We start from the raw sequence: 27,919 nt of genomic DNA on the forward strand, positions 1-27,919 counted from the left end.
ATGGCTCGAGTTTCTACACGGTGCCTGGCTTTCCCCAGAGAGAAAGCAAAAGCTGTTGGACCTCTTATAGACTGTGACTGGAATCATCATAGTGACCCGTTACCACCGTCTCTTGTTCAAGGTAAGTTACAGCGCTAGCCCAGATACAAGGGGAAGAGAAATTGACTCCCTTTCTTGATGGTTTGAGTGTAATGTGCGTAGAAAGAGGAACAATATTTATGATAACCGTCTCTGGAAACTATCATAACAACTAGATCTCTTATTTAAAAATTAATATAAGCATTTGATTAAAAAATTCAAATCGTGTAGATATATCTACTGCATCCAATGCTAAGAGATCTTTGGGATTTATGCACTGTGCATTTGATTGCTTATAGAGAGAGAAGATGTGGGTTTTTTGGGTTTTTTTTTTTTTTGCCCAAATAGAAACATACTGTACATGCTCTTCCACACTTTACTTTTATATGGGGGCAGGATATAGGTCTGATTAATTTTTGCATATCTGCCATAGTGCCCAGTCTATTTGTGGAAATGTGTTTTTTATTAATGTTTTCCAAAGGTATTAAAACGGGGGGCACAAACTCCAGTGCCCATAGCAGCCTCACAAGTGACATAAATGAGTGTCAGAAACCAGGCTAAGGCAACTGGGAGTGGTGGGGACTGTGGTGTCCTGAAGATCTAATGCTGCCTCTAATGCAAGCAGCTGCTACTCTGCTCCTGGCCTTTGCTGCTATGCAGAAACACAGGCCCAGCATTGCCCATCTTCTAAACTTTTAAGAGTAGCCTGAAATCCAGGACCCTGCTATAAAACCCCCTGAACTTTGACTGTTGAAAACCAATTTTAAAAGCAATGATGCGTAGGCCAAGAAAACATACCTATAGGCTGTATTCAGCCTTGAGCCCACCAGTTTACACCTTCTGCAATGTTCTCATTGAGGAACCCCAATGGGTACCATGACTCTCTCCTTCTAAGCTCTCTTTCCTAGATTTCATCTTCCCACATATGGGCAATGTTAGAGGCACTTCTGCCTCATTTTATAAAATTTGCCCATTTTCTACCAGGCCTTAAAGAGAAGAAGAGATGGAGTTAAGTGAGAAAAATATGGCTATGTGAGGAGTAAGTGAATATTACAAAAGTAAGTATCCTCTGGGCTTGAAGAAAGAACGAAGCAGACAATTATTCAAGTGACTCCTCCGTCTAAACTGGCCTTGGGTAAGAAAATCTGCCCATAGGCTGCTCTGTATTTTTCTTCTCTGGGTGGCCTAGCAGCTTACCTGGCCCAGGTGATGACTTGCAGGGACCACACTTTAGCTGGGCAAAGCACAGCTTTTCCGGGTTGCTATGCACAATTTCAGACTAACCTTCAAAGTCTTCCCAGGATGATTCATCTTGAAACAATTTCAGACGCCATTTATTATTTCTAGGAGCTTCAGAATGCCTTCAGATCCATTGATGGGAACACTGACTCCAGAACACAGTCATCTGAGGTGTCTTTAAACAGAAAATTTCATTGTTACCTCAGTTAGGACACACTTTTTCAGAAAGCACGATCTGTTGCCAAGAATAACAGGATTTCACATTGCAGAGTGAATTCAGAGGATCCACATATAGGAGCCTTCGGATGTCTGATTATTGGGCCATCCTGTCTGGCTGCATAAGATGCATCCATGATATTTATTTGGTGCCCAGAATATTCCAGGATTGTCCTAGTTGCCTATACGTATTTGTTCTAATTTTATTGGTGTGTAAAGGAGCCGTTGCCATCTTTCTACTTGCAGATGAGATTGAAAGTTGTTTCAGCTCAGATCCGAACTAAACACTTTTTATGAACCAAAAGTTCCCACCCATGGGGCTTAAGAGTTGCATTGACTTAATTACTTTTAGCCTAATGAAAACCGTGTCATTTTCTACTGGATTGATCGATTCTGTATTCTTTAAAAATTGTTTTTGGTGCGACACAACTATCTGAACTATGTCTAGCTCTGTTTATACTCTAACTTGGAGGAATTCTGGGAGCCACATCATAGCTAAAGGTGTGAATCTTCACTAATCAAAATGGGCGGAATTTTCTGTAAAGATGTAAACTGGCTTGAATGTGTCCAGTTATTGCTCCTGAATCCTAACTGCAGTGAGTGGAGGGCAGGGCAGTGTACTACGTAAGAGGGTGGGCCTTGAAAACTAGATATCCCTGGGTGCTAGCCCTATGTCGAAACTCTTTCTTGTGCAGATTTGGACAAATATTTATTTCTGCACTTTAGTTTCCTGATCTGTAAAATGAATATGATAATAATTATGTTTGCTTATAGTGTAAACCTCTTCAATGACTAGAAGCAGTGAGAGACTTAGTATAAGTACTCAACACATGCTAAATGTCTCAGAAGTCATCTTAGAACATTAGTGTAATGTAATTTTTATAGTTTGATTTTAAATTCACAAATAGTCATTGTATATATTTATGGCATACAATGTGATGTTTTGATACCTGTATACATGGCAGAATGATCCAATTGGCAACTTAGCATATCATCACCTCAAATATGTATCATTTCTTTGTTATATGAACATTATGTGTTTTTGAACTAAGTGAAACGGAGACTGTTTGGAAAGCCATAGAAAGTAGCCACCTTCTTTTTATCCTCATACCAAAGAAAAGCCAGCCACTTGCTAACCAGCCCACTTATTTCACCTTATAGTAAATTGAATCTGGAACCCTGAATCATTCTATGACATTTTCCAAAATCTAGTGAAAGGCTGGGCACCGTGGGTCACAACTGTAATCTCAGCACTTCGGGACGTCAAGGCACCTGAGGTCAGGAGTTCGAGACCAGCCTGGCCAACATGGTGAAACCCTGTCTCTACTAAAAATACAAAAATGAGCTGGGCATAGTGGTGCGTGCCTGTAATCCCAGCTACTCGGGAGGCTGAGGCAGGAGAATAGTATGGACCCGGGAGGCAGAGGTCGCGGTGAGCTGAGATCCCGCCATTGCACTCCAGCCTGGGTGACTACAGTGAAACACCATCTCAAAATAATAATAATAATAATAATTAAAATCTAGTGAGAAAGGAAACTCAAGGAAGTCCTGGCTTCACGATTTTGCTTTGTTATTCCTAAACACTGCCTCACCCGCTCTAGTGTGGGAGCTGAGTTGTCAAGGGGAAAGCCAATGAAATTGCTCTAAGTTGTCATCTCTCCAGGCATTGTTCTGTAAGAACTGTCACCGCTAACAGAAGAGGCCACCGTCCTGCAGTGGGAATACCAGGGCACTGTCAAGATACCCAACTTTGACTTCACATGCCACCCAGAGAGACAACTGCTCACTTTCAGAGCAGGAGCAGGAGGCCAGCGGAGAGCGTGAGTGTAACATCTGCACAGCGAGAAGTCCAGGAGAAGCAAAAATGAGATCCAGGCTGGAGCGGCTGTGCTGGAGTAACTGTTCCGGCGCGTGTTGGGGAGGGTCCTCCAAAAAGACTTTTACCCCAACTGAATGGGAAATAATAGAAAATAGAAGCAAGAGACTGTCACTTTATAATAGGTTCTGTTATGACCTCCTACAACAATATGTTAGAAATTAGATACAGATAGATATATAGTTAGATAACTAGATAAAGAGACAGATTTGAGGTAGATATACTTATGGATATAGATATCAATATCACAGATAAACATGTTCTTTATTTTTATATTGTCAATGTTTTTGTTGCTGGAAAAAGGGGTCCCTATGATCCAGACCTCAAGAGCGGGTTCCTTGGCCTCACACAGAAAGGGATTCATGGCGAGTCATGATCGGCAAGGAATGTGTGTTGCAAGTTTAAAGATGGAGTTAATTTTAAAATGGTGACACCTGGCTCTCTTAGGCTCCTGCTTTTCTAACGTTTCTATGTATAAACCTAATCTTCCTTGCTAGATCACAACCTCCAATGATCTGTTTTTCATCTGCAGTTGTCCCAAGCGCCAGCTTATTCTGCGAGTGTCTCATGGTCATGGAAAACTGATAAAGCAGAGCATGAGAGACTCAATGGATAAGAAATTATAAAGAATCACTAAGTTTGCATGGGTGCTTTGATTGTGACCTACCGAGGAAGGGAGTGGAGAGGGTGTGTGGGAGGGAGGACAGCAGACATACAGACACGGCTTCATTTGCCTCCCACTGGGAATTGTGCCTGAGACTTATGGAGAGACTGGCTGTTGGCAGAAGCTGAAAGAGTTGATTTAACAAATGGTTCTATGAAGCCTGATGCACTTGCTGAATTGTTTTGGGGTCACTGTTGCATTAGGATAGGGGCTTTTTTCCTTTTTTTTTTTTTTTGGTCAAATGTTGTGTTTCATGTTTCAACCGAGACTTTGGGAAACCATGACTACTTGAAACCCTGAAGGACTGCAGTGTTCAGAGAGGGAGGGAATAAAACCCTCTGGAAACCTCTGGAATTAGTGGCTGGGAACTAGCCCTCAGGTTGTTCTATGGACAGCCGATGTCCTGGACAGAGCCAGAGCCTAAGAACATGGGAGGTTTTTTCGTTGTCATTTTTGTTTCTGTTCTGAGACAGGGTCTCGCTCTGACACCCAGGCTGGAGTGCAATGGCATGATCTCGGCTCATTGCAATCTCTACCTCCTAGGTTTCAGTGATTCTCATGCCTCAGCCTCCTGAGTAGCTGGGATTACAGGCGCCCACCACCACGCCCGGCTAATTTTTATTTTTTATAAAAATGGGGTTTCACCATGTTAGCTAGGCTGGTCTCAAACCCCTGACCTCAAGTGATCCACCTGCCTTGGCCTCCCAAAGTGCTGGGATTACAGAGCCACTGTGCCCAGCCGGCATGGGCTGTTTTTAAATGTCTGTGTTTCCACAATGAACCGGTGAGACTTTGAAGGCCTTATATGACCAGGACTGGACACAAGTCAACCAGAATAATTTGCAGACACGCGAGCTGTTTGTATGCAGTGGATCAATAGCAACCTGTTACAGTTTTCCATCTTTCTTTCAGGAAATGTCCTATCTCCAATACTACTGTGAAATTCTAGAGCATAAGAAGAGAATAAAGTCTTGATGTAAGGTTTGGTTGGCAGGCAGAGCTCCACCCCACCACCTCCTTGGTGACAGAGACCCATTCGTGAGAAGGGTACTATCTCTTCCCTGGTGTTAGTGTTACCTAGTGTAATGCCTACATGACAAAACTGAATTTCTACCCAATCCTAACTCTGTTACTCTTTAAGGATGCCTGCAATAAAATGTTCCCTTGGTAACCAGACCAGCTGAAACTGGTTACAGTCAAGAAAGCCAACCAAATGACTTCCAGAAGACCTCAGGCTTCATTATCATCTCATTTCCATTCTAAAAATACCTAGAGCAACGGGAAATATTGGGCACTTCATCAGGCGACTTCAGGTGTATTTCTAGAGATTGTCCAGGTGAGTCAAAGAGCAAATGCCATGAAGTAGCCTCAGCCCTTCGGGTCATGAGCAACCATTTTTGAAATAATATTACATAGTTGTCAGAGTTTGAGCTGGGCAAGGGATCAGCCTTTTCTCCAACTTCACAATCAGATTAAGAGGAAACAAAGCGTTAGGACAAATTCTGCTATACACGTATTTGATAATTAACACGTATTATCGATCAGGAACACAGCGGTCCATACATTCTGTAAACTGTACGATACCCAGATCCTGTATCCTTGTAAGTGATCCAACCACACATTCTGTGATGGTCTCTCAGGTTGCAATAACAAAATGACACAGCCTGGATGGATTAAACAACAGAAAGGTATTTCTCACAGTTGTGGAGGCTGGAGGTCAAAGACGAAGGTGTGGTGCTGGCTGGCTCAGTTTCTTCTGAGGTCCCTCTCCTTAGCGTGCAGATGCTGCCTTCGCAGTGTCCCTGCTTGGTCTTTTTTCAGTGTGCACATCTCTCATGTCTCTTCCTCTTCTCCTAGGAACACAAATCAAACTGGATTAGGCTCAATTTTTACGATCTCAGTTAATCTTCATTAGTCCTTTAAAGGCCCTATATCCAAGTACAGCCACATTGGAGGTTCAGACTTCAAAACATGAGGCTTGGCCTGGTGGCTCATGTCTCTAATCCCAGCATTTTGGGAGGCCAAGGCAGGTGGATCACCTGAGGTCAGGAGTTCGAGACCAGCCTGGCCAACATAGTGAAACCCCGTTTCTACTAAAAATACAAAAATTAGCTGGGTGTGGCGACACATGCCTGCAATCCTAGCTACTTGGGAGGCTAAGGCCAGAGACTCGCTTGAACCTGGGAGGTGGAGGTTCCAATGAAGGGAGACCGCCTTGCTGCACTCCAGCCTGGGCAACAGAGCAAAACTCCATCTCAAACAACAACAACAAAACAAAGACTTCAACACATGAGTCGTGGGGAACACAATTCAGTCCCTAACACATGCCCTAAAAGAGCCCCATGAGACAGCTATGACAACGTTCTAAAAGAAGAAATCTGTCACAGTTGGCATCTGGCAACCAGAATTTGCCATCTCAGTGACTGGATGGAGTGTGGTTTAGGCATTTGACTTCATGTGTACTCCCTACAAGTACAGAGTATGTGGCTTATGAGACCGTGAGACCTTGTTTTGCAGGTGTGGGGAATGACTGATTCAGTTTATTCCATCTGCCTTTCTCGTCAATGAAAGCCCATTTTGCTTTCATTGTTGCTAGAGAACACACCATCCATGTTGCTAGAGAACACACCACTAAACTTTCCAAGGAAAAAGCACTTCTAGACAAATTACACTAGCTAGTGAGACCTCCAGTGTTGAGCAGACATAGAAAATGACAGCTGACAGGCTTTAGTGAGAACTTCTGGAGTGTGCACTTTCTGATTAGGCATTTGCTAATCAATGCAGGAATGTGAGTGTTTGATTACTGAAACTGCTACCCCTAGGAGGTGAATTAAAACTAATTACCTTCATAAAAGCAGAGAGTATAAGGATGGTTGCCGGGGCTGCAGGGAGAGGAAAATAGGGAGATATTAGTCAAAGGGTGCAAAATCTCACTTATGCAGGATAAGTAAGTTCTGGAGATCTATGTACTGCATTGTGACCATAGGTAATAATGCTGTATTATAGACTAGAAATTTGCTAAGGATTGAAATATTAAATGCTCTCACTAAACACATACACACACACACACACACACAATGGTAATTATGTGAGATGGGATATGTTAAACAGCTCGATTGTTGTAATTACTCCACAATGTATATGTATATCCAAACATCATATTGTACACCTTAATTGTCTACAATTTTATTTATCAGTTGTAACTGGATAAAGATGGAAATTTAAATAAAATATATACTCTTTTATATCACATTGACAGAACTAAAGAAGAAAGGAGATTTCCAACATCATGACGTGAATTGTTTTCTGATGATGTCTAAATCTCCTCGCAATTCTAACATCAGTTCCACTTTCCTTGAGAAAAGTAAACCAGAATCTTTGTTTGGCTGTAATGTTTCTGACAGTCTGAAAAAGAAGGGACTATCTTATTAGTAGCATCCAGAATTTTAGTTTTGCATATTAAGAAAGGCACTGAACACCCTAATCTCTCTTTTTATGTGGATTATGGACCCAGGGAATTTGATACCTATTCTGAGAATTTATGTAAAATCGAGTAATTTCAGTTAGGTCTTTAAATTGAACGATAGTGTCAACACTAGCTCTTTCCCCCTAGTAAAATAAACAAAGGAATATTTAAAGAAGGAGGATGCTTTTGTGGTAGGAGTTTTCAAGAAATTACTTTAGGCAGGCCGGGCGCGGTGGCTCACGCCTGTAATCCCAGCACTTTGGGAGGCCGAGACGGGCGGATCACGAGGTCAGGAGATCGAGACCATCCTGGCTAACACGGTGAAACCCCGTCTCTACTAAAAAAATACAAAAAACTAGCCAGGCGAGGTGGCGGGCGCCTGTAGTCCCAGCTACTCCGGAGGCTGGGGCAGGAGAATGGCCTAAACCCGGGAGGCGGGGCTTGCAGTGAGCTGAGATCCGGCCACTGCACTCCAGCCTGGGCCACACAGCCAGACTCCGTCTCAAAAAAAAAAAAAAAAAAAAAAAAAGAAAGAAATTACTTTAGGCAAATAGAGAGAAAAAGGGGTCCTTGGGAAATTTTCATTTTTAAAGAGAGAAAAAGGGGTCCTTGGGAAATTTTCATTTTTAAAGACGTTTCTTGTCTAGCTGGAAAGCCGCAGCTCTTACAGCCAAACAGGCAACCTTTGATATGCAAATACCATCCATTAGAAACTAGGTCCACCCAAACATGGGGAATCCCTCTGCCTTCTAGCCCTTGCCCCACGTGTTCCTGGCAACGTGGCCACCCCACCCATCCCCAAGTGTGTGGAACATCATGGCGGCCTGCATTTGCATATTAAAAGACTAGGGTGGGAGCATCAGTGTTTTCCAGCGCCACGTAAATGACGTACGTGGTCAAATCAATCTCCTAAGCAAATCAGATTATCACCTCCTCCAGCCTCTACATATACCTGGTGGGTATCCATCCCACTTGGGGTTTCCTCTTTTGGCTTTGGAGACCCCCTGTCTGTCTCTGAACAGAGGAGCTTCTTCCTTTTGTCTTCTCCCTTCCTTCTTGCCTATTAACCTCTCTGCTCCATAAAACTACTCCACGTGAGTCTGTGTTGTTTTTTTCTAATTTGACTTGAGATGAAGAACCTGGTGTTCCTCCACGAATCGGAGCTGTATCATTTTCACCGGCTGGTAACAAGAATAGAGAGCCATCCACAGCCACAAGACGCAGAACCTCTTCTGGCAAAACGGTCCTGCCTCACCCAGAGGTAATTAGTGGCTATCAGGGCAGACAATTGTTATTGATGTTGTTCATGTCCCAACTCATTTGTTGGGCTCACAGAACCAAATTTTCTTTATATTTAGTTATTTTTATTACCTGGGAATTTTAATGAGGTTTTTCCTTCTGACCAATTAGAGCATCAAAAACCCACCGTCTTCCCTGCTGCTGTCATTAGGAACCAGTAGGCACATGACTGGGGCTTCTCCAGTCCTCTTCACTCCATCCCTCTGAACATGGTGGCCACAGTTAAGTGTTGGGATTTTGAATAGGTTGAGCTGATTATTATGAATTTTCAAGAGGTGGAGCTGATTATTAGTGTGAGTTCTGGGTCTCCTAAGAAATTATCAGATAAAGATACTACATTTTTTCCTCAGGTATCAGTAACATATGGATCATAGAAGCCTGAGATGGTGAGTGGAATCTGAAAATGAAATCTAACATTTACCAAAGACACAGAGAAGGAGAAAGAGACTGGATTCATTATTCCGGCCCCTGAGTCTAGTCTGTCAGTTCTACTCTTGGGCTTCGTAGTTCTATTCATCAGTGAATTCTTCTGCTTTGTTGAAAGCAGATTGAGCAGGGCTTCCAGAAACCTGCACCCTAAGGAGCATCAGCTGGTACAGAGAACCTGGCCCAACCCACCGCTGTGTTTGACTGTGAATGAGAGGAGGCACACGGAGAGGGCAGCCCACTAGGCAGGTGTGTCTCACATCACTGAGGAGCCCTTTTCATTCAAAGATGATCAGCTTATAAAACACCAGTGATGGGAGGTCCCAGGCAGGTCCCCCAGGACCTACAGCAGGGGCCAGCCAAGAATGGCCAGCCGTCTCTCTACTGGGTCAGAAAGAAATAACGAAAGGGGCTGAACTTGGCCGTGTGAGCTGTCAGCATGGACGCCAGACCAGACCAAAATCCAGATTCCCACGGCTGCTCCCTATAGCAGTGGAAACCCCAAACACAGAGAAGACAAAGCAACAGAGCAACTTCCTTACCCAGACCACCGGCAGCCCCATCCTTCTCCATCCCTCAGGTTGCTTGGTTACTGGACATTGGCTTTGACTATGCTCTATTCGAGAAAGTTAGAATGAAAATTAGGGTAAATGGTGAAGGAATTCAAGGAAAAGAAAATGCACCCACCATGTTTACATTACAATACCAAGCTGGACCAGACATTTTCTCATTCAAGGATGAACGTGTTACTGGGGGGTCCTTGTTCCCAGAGCGCCCAACATGGTGGCGGCCACTTCCAAGATGGCGGCAAGCCTTGTGTTCTCTGACCTGGGGTTCTTGGCCTCACAGATTCCAAGGAATGGAATCTTGGGCCGTGCAGTGAGTGTTACAGCTCTATGAGAAGCCGTGGGTCATGGAAGAGAACCATGAAACCCACTAACTAGTGTTTAGTTCGATTAGGACGAACCCGGGCACTTGGCCGTGCGGGAACAATGGCGAGCCTTTACCCCGACTGGGAGCGGCAATGGGCACCTCGCTGGATCAGGAACACAGCGGACACCCTGCTGGATCCAGAGGGATGAAAGTCAGCCGCGGGTATGCAATGCCGGCCAGCAGCAGTGGTGGACAGCGAGCAAAAGCTCCGTTCGAGCCATAACAAACACAGACCAGAAAAGTGCAGTTGCAAGATTTAATAGAGTGAAAACAGAGCTCCCATACAAAGGGAGGGGACCCCAAGGGGGTCGCGGTTGCCAGCTGGAATGCCTGGGTTTATGTCCGGATCATTGTCCCTCCTGCTGTGCTCTCAGGCAGTAGACAGTTGGCTATTTCTTTACCTCCTGTTTTTGCCTAATTCGCATTTTAGGGAAGTCTCTTTACTATCTGATTGGTCGGGTGTGAGCTAAGTTGTAAGCCCCGTGTTTAAAGGTGGAAGGGTCACCTTCCCAGCTAGGCTTAGGGATTCTTAGTCGGCCTAGGAAATCCAGCTAGTCCTGTCTCTCAGATGGATGTGGGCCGTCAGAAACTTTCACCAACATGATAGGAAGGAAAATATGCAGCCTTAAGATGCAACGGGAGATGTTTTAACAAGGATTTTTACTAAAGGAAACTTCTTTTTTCCTTTTGTGTAAAATTTCTGTGAACCCAGAAAATCTGAGACAGGTCTCAGTTAATTTACACAGTTTATTTTGCCAAGGTTGAAGACAGGCTGGTGACAGCCTCAGGAGGCCCTGATGACCTGTACCCAAGGTGGTCCGGGCACAGCTTGGTTTTACACATTTTAGGGAGACATGAGCTGTCAATCAACATATGTAAGAAGTACATTAGATCCATCCAGAAAGACAGAGACAACTCAAAGCAAGCTTCCCCCTCCCCCACTGAGAGCTTTCAGGTCACAGGTAGGTGAGAGACAAATGGTTGCATTCTTTTGGGTTTCTGAGAAGTTTTTCCAAAGGAGGCAATCAGATATGCATCTATTTCTGTGAGCAGAGGGGTGACTTTGAATAGAATGGGAGGCAGGTTTGCCTTAAGCAGTTCCCAGCTTGAAAAGGCCCAAGATATTTTCCTTTAGCATTGCTTAGACAGCCCAGACTCTATACCTACAAATAGGCTGGCCCTGTGGGGAGAGGTAAGAGAGTTTTCATTCTTTTCACTGAGGCACCTGAGCAGCTTAGCTGTAAATATCATCTTTGGCCCACATCTATTTTGGAACTGTAGGAATTAAGGAGAAGAACCTGGGAAAAAATTTAAGAAGCTGAAAACAGTAAGTTGAGTGACAGTACTCCATTTCTCCAGCCTCCTGTGTGTATTACTAAAGCAAAAGGTTGAGGTAGATGAAAGCATTCACTCTGGCCCAGAAACTCTCGTTCTTGTGACAGTGAATAAGTCTCATGAGATCTATAGAGAGAGTTTTATAAAGGGGGGTTCCCCTGCACATGCTTTCTCTTGCCTGCTGCCATGTAAGACATGCCTTTCGCCTTCTGCCATGATTGTGAGGCCTCCCCAGCCACGTGGAACTGTGAGTCCATTATCCTCTTTTTCTTTAAAAATTACCCAGTCTTGGGTATGTCTTTATTAGCAGCATGAGAAGAGACTAATACATCCTCTCCACCTCCTCTGCTGGCTGATTTTTCACCAATATCCTGTCTTGAAGGCTTCACAAAGCATAAAATCGATTCTTCCAAAGGCATGGGTTATATATACCATATAGTTAAGAGAAAAGAGAAGGTAGGGAGGAGAGTGTTTTCTCAAAAATTAGCACATCTCAGAAAACACGTGTAAGAAATGGATACAGAGATACCCAGAACATCTGCAGTGAAGCTTGTTTAGAAAGTTAATCAGGAAAGTTCTCCATGGAAAGAATTTCTGGAGTCAGGCAGGCATTTTTTTTTTCCTCCCTATAATTGTGCCTCTTATTCCAGAGACAAATGGAATTTTTCTTTGGGGTTCTAAGGCCGAGGTGAACTCCATGCCTTAGGATCAGGCATTGCCATTAACGTCAGCAGCAAAGACGGATTTCTTATTAATGCTTCCATAAATATTTAAAATTCAGAAATCAGACAACTAAGACGACCCTTAAAAAATCTCCATGCTGTCAAGCTAGCACTTAGACATTTTTCCTCTTTGGTTACCATCGTGAAAAAAAAAAAAAAATCTCAAAATAGCTACACCGGCGGAGTGCGATGGCTCACGCCTGTAATCCCAGCACTCAAAATATCAATAATTAACATTGAAAATGGATTCCAGAAGTCAACTTCTGATTATTAAGGTGGCTTATTTAGCTGGCTTATTTCATCCTGGTGTACCCTTTCTCCCATTTTTTTTTCTTCTTTTTTCTTTTCCTGCTCTCTTCAAGGCCGGCCACAATGCTCAGTCATAATCGGGAACTGTTTTTTGTGTGTGTAAGTTAATCCTTTTCTGTGCAACTGCACTTAAGTCCTTGGCAGCTAATTAGCAATTCAGATGCAGACCACCTCTAACGAGCTCAGCATGGAACAGGTGCTCCATGAATATGAACTGTTATTACATACATATGCATGCTTTAAGAAATAGCCAGCTCTTGACCTGCATGGTGCCTCACGCCTGTAATCCCAGCACTTGGGAGGCCTCAGGCTGTGGGGATCGCCTGAGGTTGGGAGTTTGAGACCAGCCTAGCCAACATGTTGAAATCCAGTCTCTACTAAAAATGCAAAAAAAAAAAAAAAAAAAAAAAAAAAAAAAGAAAAAAATAGCCAGGTGTGGTGGTGCATGCCTGTAGTCCCAGCTACTTAGGAGGCTAGAGCAGGAGAATCACTTGAACCCGGGAGGTGGAGGTTGCAGTGAGCTGAGATCACAGACTGGGTAACAGAAAAATAAATGAATAAATAAAAATAAATGAATAAATAAATAAAAAAGAAATAGCCAGTTTTAGTAAGAAAGTGGAACTTGTTCTTTCCCTGAAATCATTGTTGGTTATTCTCTGATGAAGAAATGTTGAAATTCAAAACATGGTTCACAGAAATCATAGTAAAACAAATACAACTGCAATTCACCCCACTCAAATGGACGTTTGAGGAGTTGAGAATAATGCTGATGAGTTTCACAGGGCAAATTGTGAGCTCACATATTCTAAAATGTCCAGTATGTTAGTTATTTGTTTCTGACGTTGGCTTGAAAGTAATAATGCCTCATTTTCAGTATTTCTCTATATTCCGTTTGCCACATGCACTGCCTTTCTCAAGAGGCTGTGTAGTGTAGTGCAGTGACTTTCCAGATCTGCCATTTACTGTCTGAGGGATCCTGGATAAAGCATACAGATCTTCTAAGCCTGGATTTAAGAACTAGAGCAGCACCGGCCAGGCTCGGTGGCTCACGCCTGTAATCCCAGCACTTTGAGAGGCTGAGATGGGCGGATCACAAGGTTGATAGATTGAGACCATCCTGCCTAACATGATGAAACCCTGTCTCTACTAAAAATACAAAAATTAGCCGGGCGTGGTGGCTTGTGCCTGTAGTCCCAGCTACTCCGGAGGCTGAGGCAGGAGAATTGCTTGAACAGGGAGGTGGAGGTTGCCATGAGCTGAGATTGCACCATTGCACTCCAGCCTGGGTGACAGAGTGAGACTCCGTCTCAAAAATAAATAAATAAAATAAAGAACTAGAACAGCACCTATTCGCAGGGTGAAACACACAAAGCACGGTGCCTATCCAGAGCCCACAGTTATGAGGCCCTGTTACTATTCTTCATGATAGTCGTCTCACCAGCTTATCTTTTAACCATGCTCAGAAACAAGTTGCCAGCTCTTTAGCGTGGCGGCAGTACCCTCCGTGCTAACACCTGCCCATTTATCCATGAGTAGGTGTGACTCTTCTATTTTCCTAGTTACTCCTTTGAATCCCCAAATTTGGTACCATTCAGGTACTGCCTGTGGCCATGCCATTCCATGCCTTGTCTGGAAGCCACTCCTACTGCTGTCTTTGGGATACTGTTACTCATCTTACAAGGCCTCAATCAAGAATCTTAGGATGTCGTTGGTGCCTACCTGCCCAGGGCAGAGACCACTAACCCCTTCTGAGAGCTGCCACAATGCTGCTTTCTAACATGTCTACGCTAGCTCCTCACAGTGTGCTCTGATGGTTGGGTGACAGCTCTGTTCCTCATAGTGAATGGGTGCCATCTGCAAGGGGTATGCACATTCCCTTCTTGTCCTTGGATCCTTAGCAATCAGCAGTATCTGCCTGCCTCTGGTAGAAACTCAGAGGCTTATTGAGTGGACTTACATTGACATCTAATATTCTCCAACTTTCTGTTTGATCCTACTCCAAGGCTTTTTCCTCTTTTTTCTTGGCAGTGTTAGAAATGCTTGTTTCCTGATGTTGCAAAGAAGTAGCATTTGAACATAAATAGAGTTTTCTTAGCAAGACTGTTTTTTTTACTTTCTGCAGAAGGAGTACACTCGCCAGCAATTTTGCCACGAGAGGACACTGAACCAGGAGACAGGGTCATTTATAACCTGACGCGTCCACCCTGCTGCTGTGTCCATTTTCCATTGGCTGGAACGGGACCTCACATTCTGTGTTTGTCCCGATTGGCTAGTAACTTACAACTTTTTAAAAGAGGCAAAGGCAGAGGAGAACAAAGGAGGGCGGAAGTAACTTGTGGAATGCTGAGAAAGGTAAAAACACCTCCAAATAAGGCAGAGGAACAGGCTACGACCTAATGCTTGCTTGGTCCAGTGTAAGTATGCGAGGGGAAATATTTAGGCTAAATTGTGGGAGCTAAGAACGTAAAGTACACTGATTTCTTTATTACGGCTGGCAGATATTTAAGAATGTTAGCACAGATCTTTGAATAAAGTTTGCTTCTAAGAGAAGTTACTATTTATTCCTAGTTAGATGGGGAGGAAAGTCTCTTTGAAGAGGAACCTCTACTTTAGTTTTTACAGCAGCGTGCACCCCATCCTTCCTCTGACCCCATGGAGGAACCTGGCCCAACCTGGACAGTCTTAGCTGCCTATTCCCCCAGGATAGATTCGGGATAGGCATGGAAACCGGTCCAGGCCTGAGACTCTCTCTAGATTTTTAAAGTTTAAAATTGGAGTGAAAGCCTTGCCACCAGAGACAAAGGCTGGAGAGAGAGATGGGTGCTGTTTAACCTTGTGGAGAAGACTTTGCTGTGGGAACAGAGGAGTCTAAACCAAGACCAGACAAGCTGAGATCAGCAGGAAGGAAGAGGAAGGCACTGGCTTCGTTCTAGTCCTTGGGACTCAGGTCCCTGCCTTCCCCACCTCCACCCCCAACACCCAGCCTCCCAGAAACAGCCCCAGACAACTTCTGCTCTTGGTTGGTTCCTGCTGCAATTCTGTCCTTAAGATGAAAAAGAAAAATCCTAAATGATAGGATAAAACTCAGCCAACAACTTTCAGTGTTAACAATCTTCAAGGCATTGTTCTTTATTACTATTTTCTTTATACTTCCTCCAGATCATGTATTTACTAAATCTCTCCTCCCCTGAGCCCCACTGCACATAAAAGCTGAACCTATGATGTGGATCCAGCAGCAGTCTTTTCAATGCAGGGTAATTTTCTGTTCACCAAGTTGACCCCCTTGTCACAATCTGAAGCCTGAAAGTAAAATGTAAAAAGTATTTGAAACTGACTTGTAGGAAGCTGAGGGAGACATTAATATACATCAGACTTCTTAATATCTTCAAAATGTTTTAAGGGGGATTTTCTGTGTAATAAGCCCAAGGGATTATGTTTTTATTGTAAAGAAGAATTAGATGAATGAAAGCATTTACACGAATGCTTTGAACTTTAAACAACATGTGTTCAGTAAGCTGAAGTCGTATCATAGTTGTATTTCTTAAAGAAAGTGATTCACACAGTATTTTGTAAGTATTGGTTAATAGGAGGAATGGAAACACAAGAAAATCACTAGTAATAGGTACACTGAAGATGCACTTTATGGGATATCATTAAAATGCAATTATTCTGTCTCCCTGAGCCCTTAAATTTTCTCCAATGAGTTAATCCTTCCTGTAAATGGATGAAAATTTCAGCTAGCCCAGGACTTTCCACCCCCTCTCTTAGGGTCAGTAGTAGTCCCGTGTTCCCCTAAAAGTTGCAAACAGTCTAAATTAGAATAATCGATTCAAAATATCACGGAAAATTTCAAATACAATTCTACATTAAATTATTTCCTTTCCCAGCTCAAGCTGGAAGACTTAGGTGGGAAATGGTGGGAAAAGTTGCTCTTCTCTCTCCCCTCTCTTCTTTCCAGGGTTTCTAATCTTTCCAGGGTTGGGGAGGGGAAGGGGAAGGAAAGGGAAGAAAGGACACAAACGAGATACGAGAGATTGTGACATACTGTCTCAGTGGCTTGAGGTCTCTGGTCTGCTGGAAGTTTCAGTCTGATTCATTCTCCGGGCTCCCGGAAGGTACCCTGTCGGGCACTCAGATGGCGATGCCCCTGAGCTATGCATAGTGTGCTTCTGCAGATCCCTCCTGAACCTCCACAACTGCTTTTCTTTGTTCATCCACCCCACTCTGACTCTGCCCAGGCCGCATTGCCCTCCAAGGGTGCCCTTTCAATGGCTCCAGTCCGGTTCTCAGCATGGCTAGAGGACCACAGAGTTCTGATTGCCTGGCTTAACTCCCAGCCTTGTCTATTTTTTATGCATAATTATCAATAGCAAACATGCTCATATTCAAACACATCTCTCTTTGGACAATAAATGCCAAATGTCACAGTCAGCTCGGGACTTACCCATTTCTGGTGCACAGGACATGAAGCTTCGTTCCTCCAGTGCCTTCTGAGAGCCCAGGTCCCTTCTAGGATTAGAAGCACCTCCCAGCTCTGATATCCAACAGGAAACAGCCCTTTCTGAGCCTCACACATTCTAAGCAGGACTCAGATCCCAGACCACAGTGCCCATGAGTTTCAAGATTGCCTTTAAACACAAAGATGTCTTTTCACCAAGCTCTGTCCAAAGACATTTTTTCTTGCTCACTTCTCTTGACACTTCTCTGTTCTAGAAAAGGGTGAGATCCTTTAAGCATTAAAGAACCACTTTTCAAAGGCTTTGTTTGAAAATCTGCCTTTTGATTTTGTACCTGATTTTGGAATTCTTGATGCTTTAAAAAACACTTAGATGTTAATACCTTGCCTCACATGGTTTTGTAGCATGAAAGGATAATTAAAGCACCAGCATTAAAACTCAATCCTTAGCAAGGTGTTGTCCATGATCTCCTTAATCTTCACAACAAGATCATCTAGGATTGTCTGCTGAGGTCAGCAGTGGAACCCAATGGAGTCAACCCTGCAGGCAAGAAGGAACACGTGTGGCTTCTCCAGTATGCCGGATTCATGATAAGGACTGGACAGCTTCTTACCTATCTGTGTGTTGTTTTCTCTTTCATTAAATGTTTGGTCTAACTCAGTGACTTTCAACACTTTGAGAGGCATAGTTATTACTTAAAAGGATTATATATACAAATACATGCATACTCTATAATTTACAGTTGATTTAAAGGAATTTCAAGAGGAATTTTGACCTCAAATAATTTTCCTCACATAAACTAAATGTGGAAATGAGATATGTATTTAACATATAATTACATTTTGCCAGATGTATGAAATCTTCTGTGAAAATATTCTAAAATAAATGAAATGCCATCCCTTCATTTGTACTAAAATGTATTTTAGTCTGATGAGAGTGACGATTATACAGACTGATGATTCAAAGGACTATGATTTTTACAATTATAATTTTAAAAGCAAATATCTATCAAGCTATGATAATACATCAATCTTCTAACTTATTTGTCTATATGAGCTCACTTTTTAATAACTAGTTTTTGCTTTATTCTACAGTTTGCGGACAACTCCAAACTCCACACTTGTGTTTTCTCTTCTGCCTTTGTTATTCTTTAAATATCTACATTAACAGAGGCTATTTCTCCCCAAAGATACCATTTTTCCCAATAGCACATGCAGGTGGACCCTCACCTGGCACACACAGGCCCTCCTGGCCCTCCAGCACTGGTACCTGGGCTCTACCATTTGACTGCACCCATGTCTGTCTGTGCTGGGGCTCTGTCCTGGTCGTGTCACCCCTGAGGTGTCCTTAGGGCACAGGGATGCCAAAGAGCCCCGTGTGATCTGTCAACTCTGAGTAAACTCAAGAGGCTCCTTGGGGTTCTGAGCTGAGGGCCAAGGCAGCCCATGTCTGAGCTTCATTACAAAGAAAAGTGGCAATCAATGGGCAATGGCCATTAGTAGTTTTTGGAAGGTGGATCTAGGGGGACAAACCCAGAAAGGGACGAAGCACATGGTCCATCCCTGCCTTAGATGGCTGCTTTTCTATCCGGCTGCACTGTCTCACTGGCCAGGTGGCTGAGGAGGCCATTGGAGGACCACAAAGCTGCAAGTGGCTTTCCTGGGGCCTGCAGGGAATAGCTGGAGGACGCTTGGAAGGGCACCCACATTGGGTCTCACAGGAGTCTGCACCCTGCAGGTCACGCTGGCATTAGCCCCTCATCCTCTGCAGTTCATCTCATCCCGGCGAAGACAGCTGGCTGGCCTCAGAGGGTGAGACACAGCTTGAGGGTAAAAACGTTTTTACAAGACATGGACACAAAAGTGGCCTTTACTTCTGGAGAAGCTTTGAAAACTTCCCATTTACACGAAAAGGTGTACTTTCTGTGTGCCACCAAGAAACCTAAACTGAGTAAGAGGACTGTTTCACTTTAATCAAGTTCCAGAATGAGGGTGCCCAGCTCTGAGAAGCACTGTCGCAGGAGGAGATTCGAGGGTGCATGCAAAGCAATGTTTCTAGAAAATACCAAAGGAAACAGACATAACTCCAATGTGGACTCCTGCTTCCCAAAGCTGCTGCTCCATCCCCAGGGCAGAGGCCACATCGTCCAGCTGGCTGCCGGAACCTCGTCATGCTCCTGGAGTGTGTGCAGCAGGTGTCAGCTGGAGTTCCACGCTCTGCCTGGAGGTTTTGGATGCTTTCTTCAGGATCCTCTCCATTTGTTCTGTGGATTCTTGAAGGCCACCTGGGCTGGGGACCACTTGTCCTGGCCACACTGCTTCTGCTCCTTAATCTTTTTGCTCATTCCATCACTTCCTTGAGTTTCACCTTGTCTTGGTCTTTCTTTTTCTTCTTCTGCTTGGTGATGCTGAGCTCTGCGATGCTTTTAAGCTTCAAGGGTCCTTTTTGGGTCTGCTTGTGGGCCACCATGACATCGGCCTGCAGTTCTCTGGGTAGACTATGTATTAACTCACTTAATCCTCCTAACAACATTATGGGGTAAGTGCTATTATGCTCTCTATTTGTATAGGTGAGAAAACAGTACTACAGAAAGTGAGCACCTTGCCCAAAGTTATGCAGAAAGTGAAAAAAAAAAGAATTCTAACCCAGACAAGTAATTTCTGTAAGCAAATGCAGCTAATAGAGATACCAACCAGGTGTTCAAAGGGTTCTAGTTACTTCTGGAAGTGAGGTGAGGCTGTGTAATAGCTAAGAGGTAAACCTGGTTCTCCAGGGTAGAGACAAGAGGCAACAAGAGAAGGGATTCTGCAAAGAAACCAGCAATAGGTGGGGAACACGCAGATGGAGAGCAGCCATGAGTTTACCTAGGTTGAATTTGGAAAATCTGTGCATAGAAAGATGCAAGGCCCACTGGGCTCGGTGGCCCTCACCTGTAATCCCAGCATTTTGGGAGGCCGAGGCAGGCGGATCACATGAGCCCAGGAGTTTGAGACCAGCCTGGGCAACATGGTGAGAACCCATATCTACAAAAGCTACAAAAATTAGCTGGGCATGGTGGCATGCACCTATGGTTCCAGCTACTTGGGAGGCTGAGGTGGAAGAATTGCTTGAACCCAGGAGGTGGAGGTTGCAGAGGGCCATGATCATGCCACCGTACTCTAGCCTGAGCAATAGAGTGAGACCCTGTCTCAAGAGAAAGGGAGAAAGAGAAAGAGGAAAGAAGAAAGAAAGAAAGAAAGAAAGAAAGAAAGAAAGAAAGAAAGAAAGAAAGAAAGAAAGAAAGAAAGAAAGAAAGAAAGAAAGAGAGAGAAAGAAAGAGAGAGAGAGGGAGGAGGGAGGGAAGGAATGAGAAAGAAGGAAAAAAGAAAGGAAGGAAGGAAAGAAAGAAAAGAAAGAGAAAGAGAGAAAGAAGAAAGAAGAAAGAGAAAGAAGAAACAAAGAAAAGAAAGAAAGAAAGAAAGAAGGAAAGAAAGGTGGAAGGGAGGGAGGGAAGGAAGGAAGGAGAAAGAAGGAAAAAAGAAGGAAGGAAGGAAAGAAAGAAGGAAGGAAGGAAGGAAAGAAGGAAGGAAGGAAGGAAAGAAGGAAAGAAGGAAAGAAAGAAGGAAAGAAAGAAAGAGAAAAGAAAAGAAAGAAGAAAGAAAGAAAGAGAAAGAAGAAAGAAAGAAAGAAAGAAAAGAAAGAAAGAAAGAAAGAAAGAAAGAAAGAAAGAAAGAAAGAAAGAAAGAAAGAAAGAAAGAAAGAAAGAGAATCACGCAGCTCCTTTATTCTCCAGACATTCAGTGAGCACTTAGTGTGTCATATGCCGGAGTTCAGGTTGAGGATCCTGGGCAATGACACAGACAAGACAGAGTCTCCTCCTTCATTGAACTTGTATGAGTGGGGCAGACAACAAACAAATCATCCAGATCATTTCAGATAGCGATGAGTGTTTGGAGAGCACTAAGCAGAATGATCTGAGGTTGCAACGGGCATTGCAATGCCTGCTGGGCTCCTTACCCCTCAGGACCTTTCCACCAGCTGCTCTCGAAGGCTGAAAAACCTTTGCCCTGTTGCTGCAGGGCCAGATTCTTTTCATGCAGGATTCCTTTAGTGAAACTGTCACCTTGTCAAAGAGGTCTGATGCCGACTGAAAGTTCTCTGTTACTGGATGTGCAGAGAGAAACCCATTGTGGCTGTAGGGATGGACGAAGGAGAAGGGCACGAAGTGGACAGCAGAAGCAGGAGCTGTCACACAGGCCCGGCCCATCGTGGTGGAGAGTTTCGATTTCATTCTAAGCAAAACGGGAAGTCATGTTGCTTTTAAGCACAAGAACAACATGATTTAATTTATGCTTTAAATTAACCACTTTGCCTGCCCAGTTTCTCAACTAGATAGTCAGATAGATATATAGATATATAGGTTGGTAGGTAGGCAGGTAGATAGATAGATAGACAGAAAGACAGACAGACAGATGATATGTAGGTAGATAGGTAAATAGATAGAGAGATGAATAGGTAGGAAGGCAGATAGATACATACCTATATATAGACAGGTATATAGGTAGGCAGGTAGAGAGATGTATAGGTAGATAGATGTATAGGTAGGTATGTAGGTAGGTAGGTAGATAGATAGATGTATAGGTAGGCAGATAGACAGATAGATAGATAGATAGATAGATAGATAGATAGATAGATAGATAGATAGATAGATAGGCAGATAGACAGATAGATAGATAGACAGATAGATAGATAGATAGATAGATAGATAGATAGATAGATAGATAGATAGATAGATAGATAGATAGATAGGTGTATGCACAGTTGCATGAACAGATGGACAGAGGGATGGAGGGATAGATAGATAGATAGATAGATAGATAGATAGATAGATAGATAGATAGATAGATAGATAGACAGACAGATAGATAGATAGATAATTTATGGATATAGATACCTATCTGTCTCTCTCTAGCTAGAGATAAAATAGACAAGTGGTGTGATGCATCAGTAGCATTGAAAGACACCTCGAATGTGGCCTTACTTCGAGGTGATGGAATTTCTTTTTAAGCTCAGCTTCTACTTCCCTTCTGAGGAAGTTCATACCAGGGAGCTGCTACAACAGATGCGACTTTAAACTCTAATATCCCAATAATGCAAACACACTGATCAACTCAGCAGGATTTAAGGTGAGATCTCTCCTCAAGAAGAATTATGAGAAACATTTTAAATTCTTTAGCCATCAATTTCACTGCCAGTCAAACCCCCTCCTCGGAGGTGGAAAAAATGCCCAGCAGGTAAGTTTTGAAGTGGTGAAACTGCACTATTTCTGTATTTACGAGCAAACCACATTTGAAAGCATTTTTTTTTTTTTTTTTTTTTTTTTTGGCTCCAAAATCCTTTTTTGGCTCTGTCCACCACGGAGGACATAACAGGATTTTTAAAGTGGAGAACCAAAAAACTTACATAGATGGAGAAATACAGATTTAGATACAGATGTAAAATATATAAAGTAGATATATCTGTAGAATACACAAACACAAATATGAATGAAGGTATAAATATAGAAAAGGTATGAATGTAGATATACAAGACAGATATAGGAGAGATAGGCAGGTAAATTGATAGATGATAGATGATAGAAGATAGATAGATAGATAGATAGATAGATAGATAGATAGATAGATAGATATGAATGCATAGAAGAGACATAAATGTAGATATAGAATGGATGTCATTTTTGTGCTTACGAGCCCAGCCATTCACCTGCCCCTTTATCTGCCCCCAAAAGAGCAATACTGGGGAGTATACAAATATTATAAATAAAGCAGATAAAAGTAGAAGGATGTTAAAGTCTCAGAGACAATCACCAACTGCTAAAAGATTCTCAATGGAAAAAAATATCTTAAAACAAAAAGCTGTGTTTTGCATTAAATTAACTGGTTTAATTAGCCTGAAAGATTTACAAACCTCACCCACCTGTCTTAGAAAGAATACTCCATAGAGATACTTGGTTACTACCTGGCTCCAACTCATTTTCCTGGGTCAGAAATTGATTTCTAATTTTAAGAATTGACTTCTCTATTGCAAGGTCCATGTCACATTAATTTATGCTGCAACTTGTAGAGATTTCTTCTCCGTGGCACATCAGCCATTTGGACTCTTTTTTTCAGAGAGGAGCCTGCAAACCAAGAAAGATATGCGTAAGTGTTCCTGGCATTTTACACCAATTATCTTGCAAACATTTTGCTGTGTGTGTTCTGGGTGTGTTGTTATCTGCTTGGATAGTTTAAAAAGTATTAGTAGAAAGCATATGTATTTCTAACAAGGACCCAAATGTCAAGCCTTGAGGTAAATGTGTACAAAATTGTGTATTTTTAAGGCACTATCATACTTATTAAGTATAGATCTGTGGCTTGCTGGAAAAAAAAGTTCATAGATATCCAGTTCTCTAAATTGTCCTCATAGGAATGTCCACTGGATGAGTACAGAATGTTCTAAAGTATAGAAATTAGACGACAAAACTTGATAGAGAACCTCAGATTAAGAGAATACTCAGAAAATGCAAAGGGGAAGAAAGCGCTATTAGAAGTGATGTGAGGCAGGCTTTAAAGGGAAATTTTTCTGGAAGAAAATCCATGCTCTGGAAGTCAGAGGGTGTAACTGAAGATGAAATAGTCATTTGGAGAAAATCAGGATTAGAGAATGCTATTGTTTGTTTAGACAATATTTATCTATTTATTTTTCCTATTGATTTGATTGAATTAAGGAGATAAATATTGATTTTTTTACATGCATTCTGTCAGTGTAGACACGGACGCTTAAAGAGACAAGGTCTTGCTTAAAGTCTCACAGATAGTAAGAGGCGGAGAAGAAATCTCACCTTGATTTGTTTGATCTCCATGCCTAGGTCTCATCCGCTGAGCAGTACCTCCTCCCGATTCAGCACATCCCTGGTGCCGACTTTTTGCATGTGTTCACTTTGAGGCTGCATTGTGGGCCTGCAAGAAATGTAAAGGTGTAGTGTCTGCTCTTCAGCATCTTACAGTCAGGTTTGGGGTCAAAAGCCCAGAAAGGTACAGACCCTGAAAACAGGTATCAAATAATGCCAAAGTGAGATTCCAAAACAGGGTTTTTATGAGCACACCATAGAATGTCTTAATATTCAGGGCTTTAGGAAATGAATCATATGCATAAACGTCTTAGTCTAAAATAAACTCCTTTTCAGACCCAAGAATAAAGACTTTGCTATTTCTGTCAATAGAAATTAATCCATATCTGTCTGAGAATTCAGAAGCTGGTGAAGCATTGAATTTGCAATAATAGGGAGCTCTTATAAATCACCAACTGTCATTAATCACCACTAATTCTTTGCTATTTATGTCTTTATTTCAAAGGGTGAATGCATTTTAAAGTAGTATAATGTGTTTTATTCTATATCTAGAATATGATTTTTATGCTTCCCTTAAGATATCTTTACTTTTCAGGCCGGGCACGGTGGCTCAAGCCTGTAATCCCAGCACTTTGGGAGGCCGAGACGGGCGGATCACCAGGTCAGGAGATCGAGACCATCCTGGCTAACATGGTGAAACCCCGTCTCTACTAAAAAATACAAAAAACTTAGCCGGGCGAGGTGGCGGGCGCCTGTAGTCCCAGCTACTCCGGAGGCTGAGGCAGGAGAATGGCGGGAACCCGGGAGGCGGAGCTTGCAGTGAGCTGAGATTCGGCCACTGTACTCCAGCCTGGGCGACAGAGCGAGACTCCATCTCAAAAAAAAAAAAAAAAAAAAAAAAAGATATCTTTACTTTTCACATTAACTGTATAAAACTGATAGCTCATCAGATCTAGTAAATTATTTTATGTATAATTTTATACATAAAATGTATAATTATTTTATGTATTTTGTGTATAAAATGGTATCTAGTAGGTGTTTCATCCATGTCTGTTGAAGAAATTTATTCAACAAAGTTTTCTTGTTCACCCTCTACGTACTAGGCACTCTTATACACATTGGAGATACGGCAAAAAATAAATAACAAAGTTCCTGAGAGTTGATAATATGGTGGAAGGGGCTATAAACAATGAATTATCAGGTTGTGATGACTGTGCCGATGTCTATAAAACAAGGCAAGGACAATAGAGAGTGAGGGCAGTGCTTGCACTTGATTTGGTTGACACACGGAACGCCTGTCTCCCAGGTGATGTTTGCACACCTGAAGAACATGAGTGAGAAAGGCGTGGGTCATCTGGGGAAAGTAACTTTCTGCAGAGGGAATAGCAAGTGAAAAAGTCCTAAGGAAGGAGGATGCTTAGTGTGCTTGAGGAGCAGAAAAGAGGCCAGCAAAGGAAGAAAGAGGGAAGGAAGAATGAAGGAGACGCCGATTGCAACCTTGTACATTTGTATAGAATGCTATGGTCGGTTTGCTCCTGAAGCCTCTCTTCAGGAGTGAGGAGGGAGAGTGATGGCACATCTGAAAAACCTTTCCTACATCCCTTGGGATGTCTTTACCCCTTCTGGCTTTTGAATTATATCACTTAGGACACATTGATTGCAAGACATGGCACACCTAACAAACAGGTTAATGATAGTTATGGTTACTGGGTACTTAAGAGTAAATGCAAAGTCAGGTCAATGCAAGTTGCGTCCACAGATCTCTGGCGTCATCAGGAAATCAGACTTTCCTTTTCAGTCGGGGTATTTTGGGATCCTGGCTTTCTACTCATTCTTGTCTCTTCAGGGCCAAAGGTGGCTGCCGAAATTCCAGATATCATGTCCACGCATGAAAACTTCCAATCTATAGTGAGAGCAGCACAAAAATATTTTCGTTGTGCAGTTCTCTCTCTCTCTTTTTCTGGACATGGTCTCGCTCTCCGACCCAGGATGGAGTGTGCAATGATGCAAGCATAGCTCATGACAACCTCAAACTCCAGGGCTCAAGCAATCTTCCTGCCTTAGTTTCCCAAGTAGCTGGGACCACAGGCATGCACCACCATGCCCACTTAACTGTTTTGGTGTTTCTTCTGTAGAGACAGGGGCCTCACTATGTTGCCCAGGATGGTATCAAACTCCTGAGCTCAAGCGATCCTTCTGCCTCTGGCTCCCGAAGTGCGGGGGTTACAGACAGGAGCCACCATGACCAGTCATCTCTCTCTTTTTAAAGAGAGACAACTGTTTCCCAGAAGTAGCTGGCAGACCTTCTTTTATTCTTTTATTACTTTTTGGTAAGTCAGCCAAGAGAAAAATGGCAAATAAAATGGTATTCCACTGATCAGTTTATTGCAGTTATAATTTATTGCGTTAACCCATAATTCAGGCCCTTACATTGTGTCTAGTACTTTTCGAATCACTTTATATGTCATGTTATTTATTTCACACTATGGCACCTTTAGGTAGGAGATATTATTATCCCAATTTTGCAGGTGACAAAACTGAAACACAAGGAGTTTAAATAGCTTACTCATAACAGAAGAAAGTAGATAAAACTCAGGACGTCTGTCTCCAGATGAGGGTGCCACAGAGGGTATCAACTCCCTTTAGGAACAGAGTTCAGTGATCAATGGGATAGAAGCATCTACATTCATTTCATAGAGGCCACATTTCCAAGAAAAAATAACATATAAGGCAATATGTTAGCCCAAATACTCAGTAGAAAAGGAGAAAACCTTATTCTTTATAACATTAACATTACAAGATATTAATTAACTTTGCTAAAATACTTTGGAAAATTATTAGGCAGTACCTACTAAAGCTGAATATATGTACACCTGACAGCCAACATTTCATCCTTACATATTTGCCAACATGAATGAGAACATATGTTCACTAAAAGACACGTTCTAAAGTTGGTTTATTATTTAGTTATAAGTCATTGCAAAATCAAATGCTTTGAAAACTGCAATTTTCTTGCTGAGAAAAAGAAATTAGGCAGTGGAATACTGAAAAACTTTTAAAAATAATGTATGTCCGTTTGTCATTGTATTCAGGTACCAAACTGTATGTAGTGTGCCTTCTAAGGACCAATTTAATCTCCATGGGTTATACTAAAAGTTGAAAGCAAAGCAAACACAAATCAAAATTTTAATTTATAATCTTTACCAGTGGAAACTGTATATTTCACTGTCCATTATGTTGCCCTATTCAGTGGAAGATACTCAGATCGAATTACTTTACTGTTAGAGTAAGATTAATTAGTACAATGAATTTATCCACACTTAGCAGTGTTACTTTTCAGAAATCTTTCACTTTTTGTTGCAGCTGTTTGAGGCTTTAGTAAATTCAAATTCGAGCTGTTAAATCAAGGCTCTCAGACTCCTGCTGCCTGGCCAGTGGAGAAGTCAAGTTTCACATATGGCTTTGGGGTTTCTCTCTGTCATCCTGGTCAACGTGTTCTCTCATTTATCTGAAGTCTGGGACCTCAACACAGACATCTGGGTGAAGGCCTTGACAGCAGGGCTGGTGCAAAATGAATTGTCATATCACACCCAACGTTCTCAACCGTTAGAAACTGTAAGTAAGAAAAACACCTCAAACGCAAGTATTGCATTTTTACATTCTCTTCTCAGATTTCAAGTGAAGTGTCTTTTTATATTCTGTGTAGTTAGTTGATCATTTCTCAGCTGCTTTAACCATTAATATTTAAAATTTCATCTCACCCATGTGAGTAGAAGAAGTTCAAGGCAGAATCACATTTTTACACTTTGATATTCTTATACAGAGATATGTGGGACAGAAAATTGTGCACCCACAAACAGGTCTCTGAATCCTTTCTGATACCCTGACCTCTTTTGTTACCTGAATTGGGGAAACCTATTATGCCTTCTTATCAAATGTTGAATAATTACTCTCAACACAGGGTCAGCAAAACTGTGATTTCTTTCAGTCTGAGGAGCTTGTACATTGGCTTAGGAAAAGTCCATCAGGGA

At 42.4% G+C, this 27,919-nt stretch overlaps 1 protein-coding gene across 1 annotated transcript; it reads left to right on the top strand.

Moving 5' to 3' along the window:
• On the top strand, positions 1 to 27,290 carry LOC126931674 (uncharacterized). The gene is given in 7 exon segments (XM_050750025.1): positions 1 to 121; positions 5,347 to 5,410; positions 8,719 to 8,800; positions 18,633 to 18,749; positions 18,751 to 18,831; positions 23,907 to 24,014; positions 27,252 to 27,290. Coding segments are annotated over 7 exon segments (612 nt in total).
• The last annotated feature ends 629 nt before the right edge of the window (positions 27,291 to 27,919 follow it).

This window comes from Macaca thibetana, chromosome 11 (assembly GCF_024542745.1).
Source record: "Macaca thibetana thibetana isolate TM-01 chromosome 11, ASM2454274v1, whole genome shotgun sequence".
In the NCBI taxonomy this organism is placed as follows: Eukaryota; Metazoa; Chordata; class Mammalia; order Primates; family Cercopithecidae; genus Macaca; species Macaca thibetana.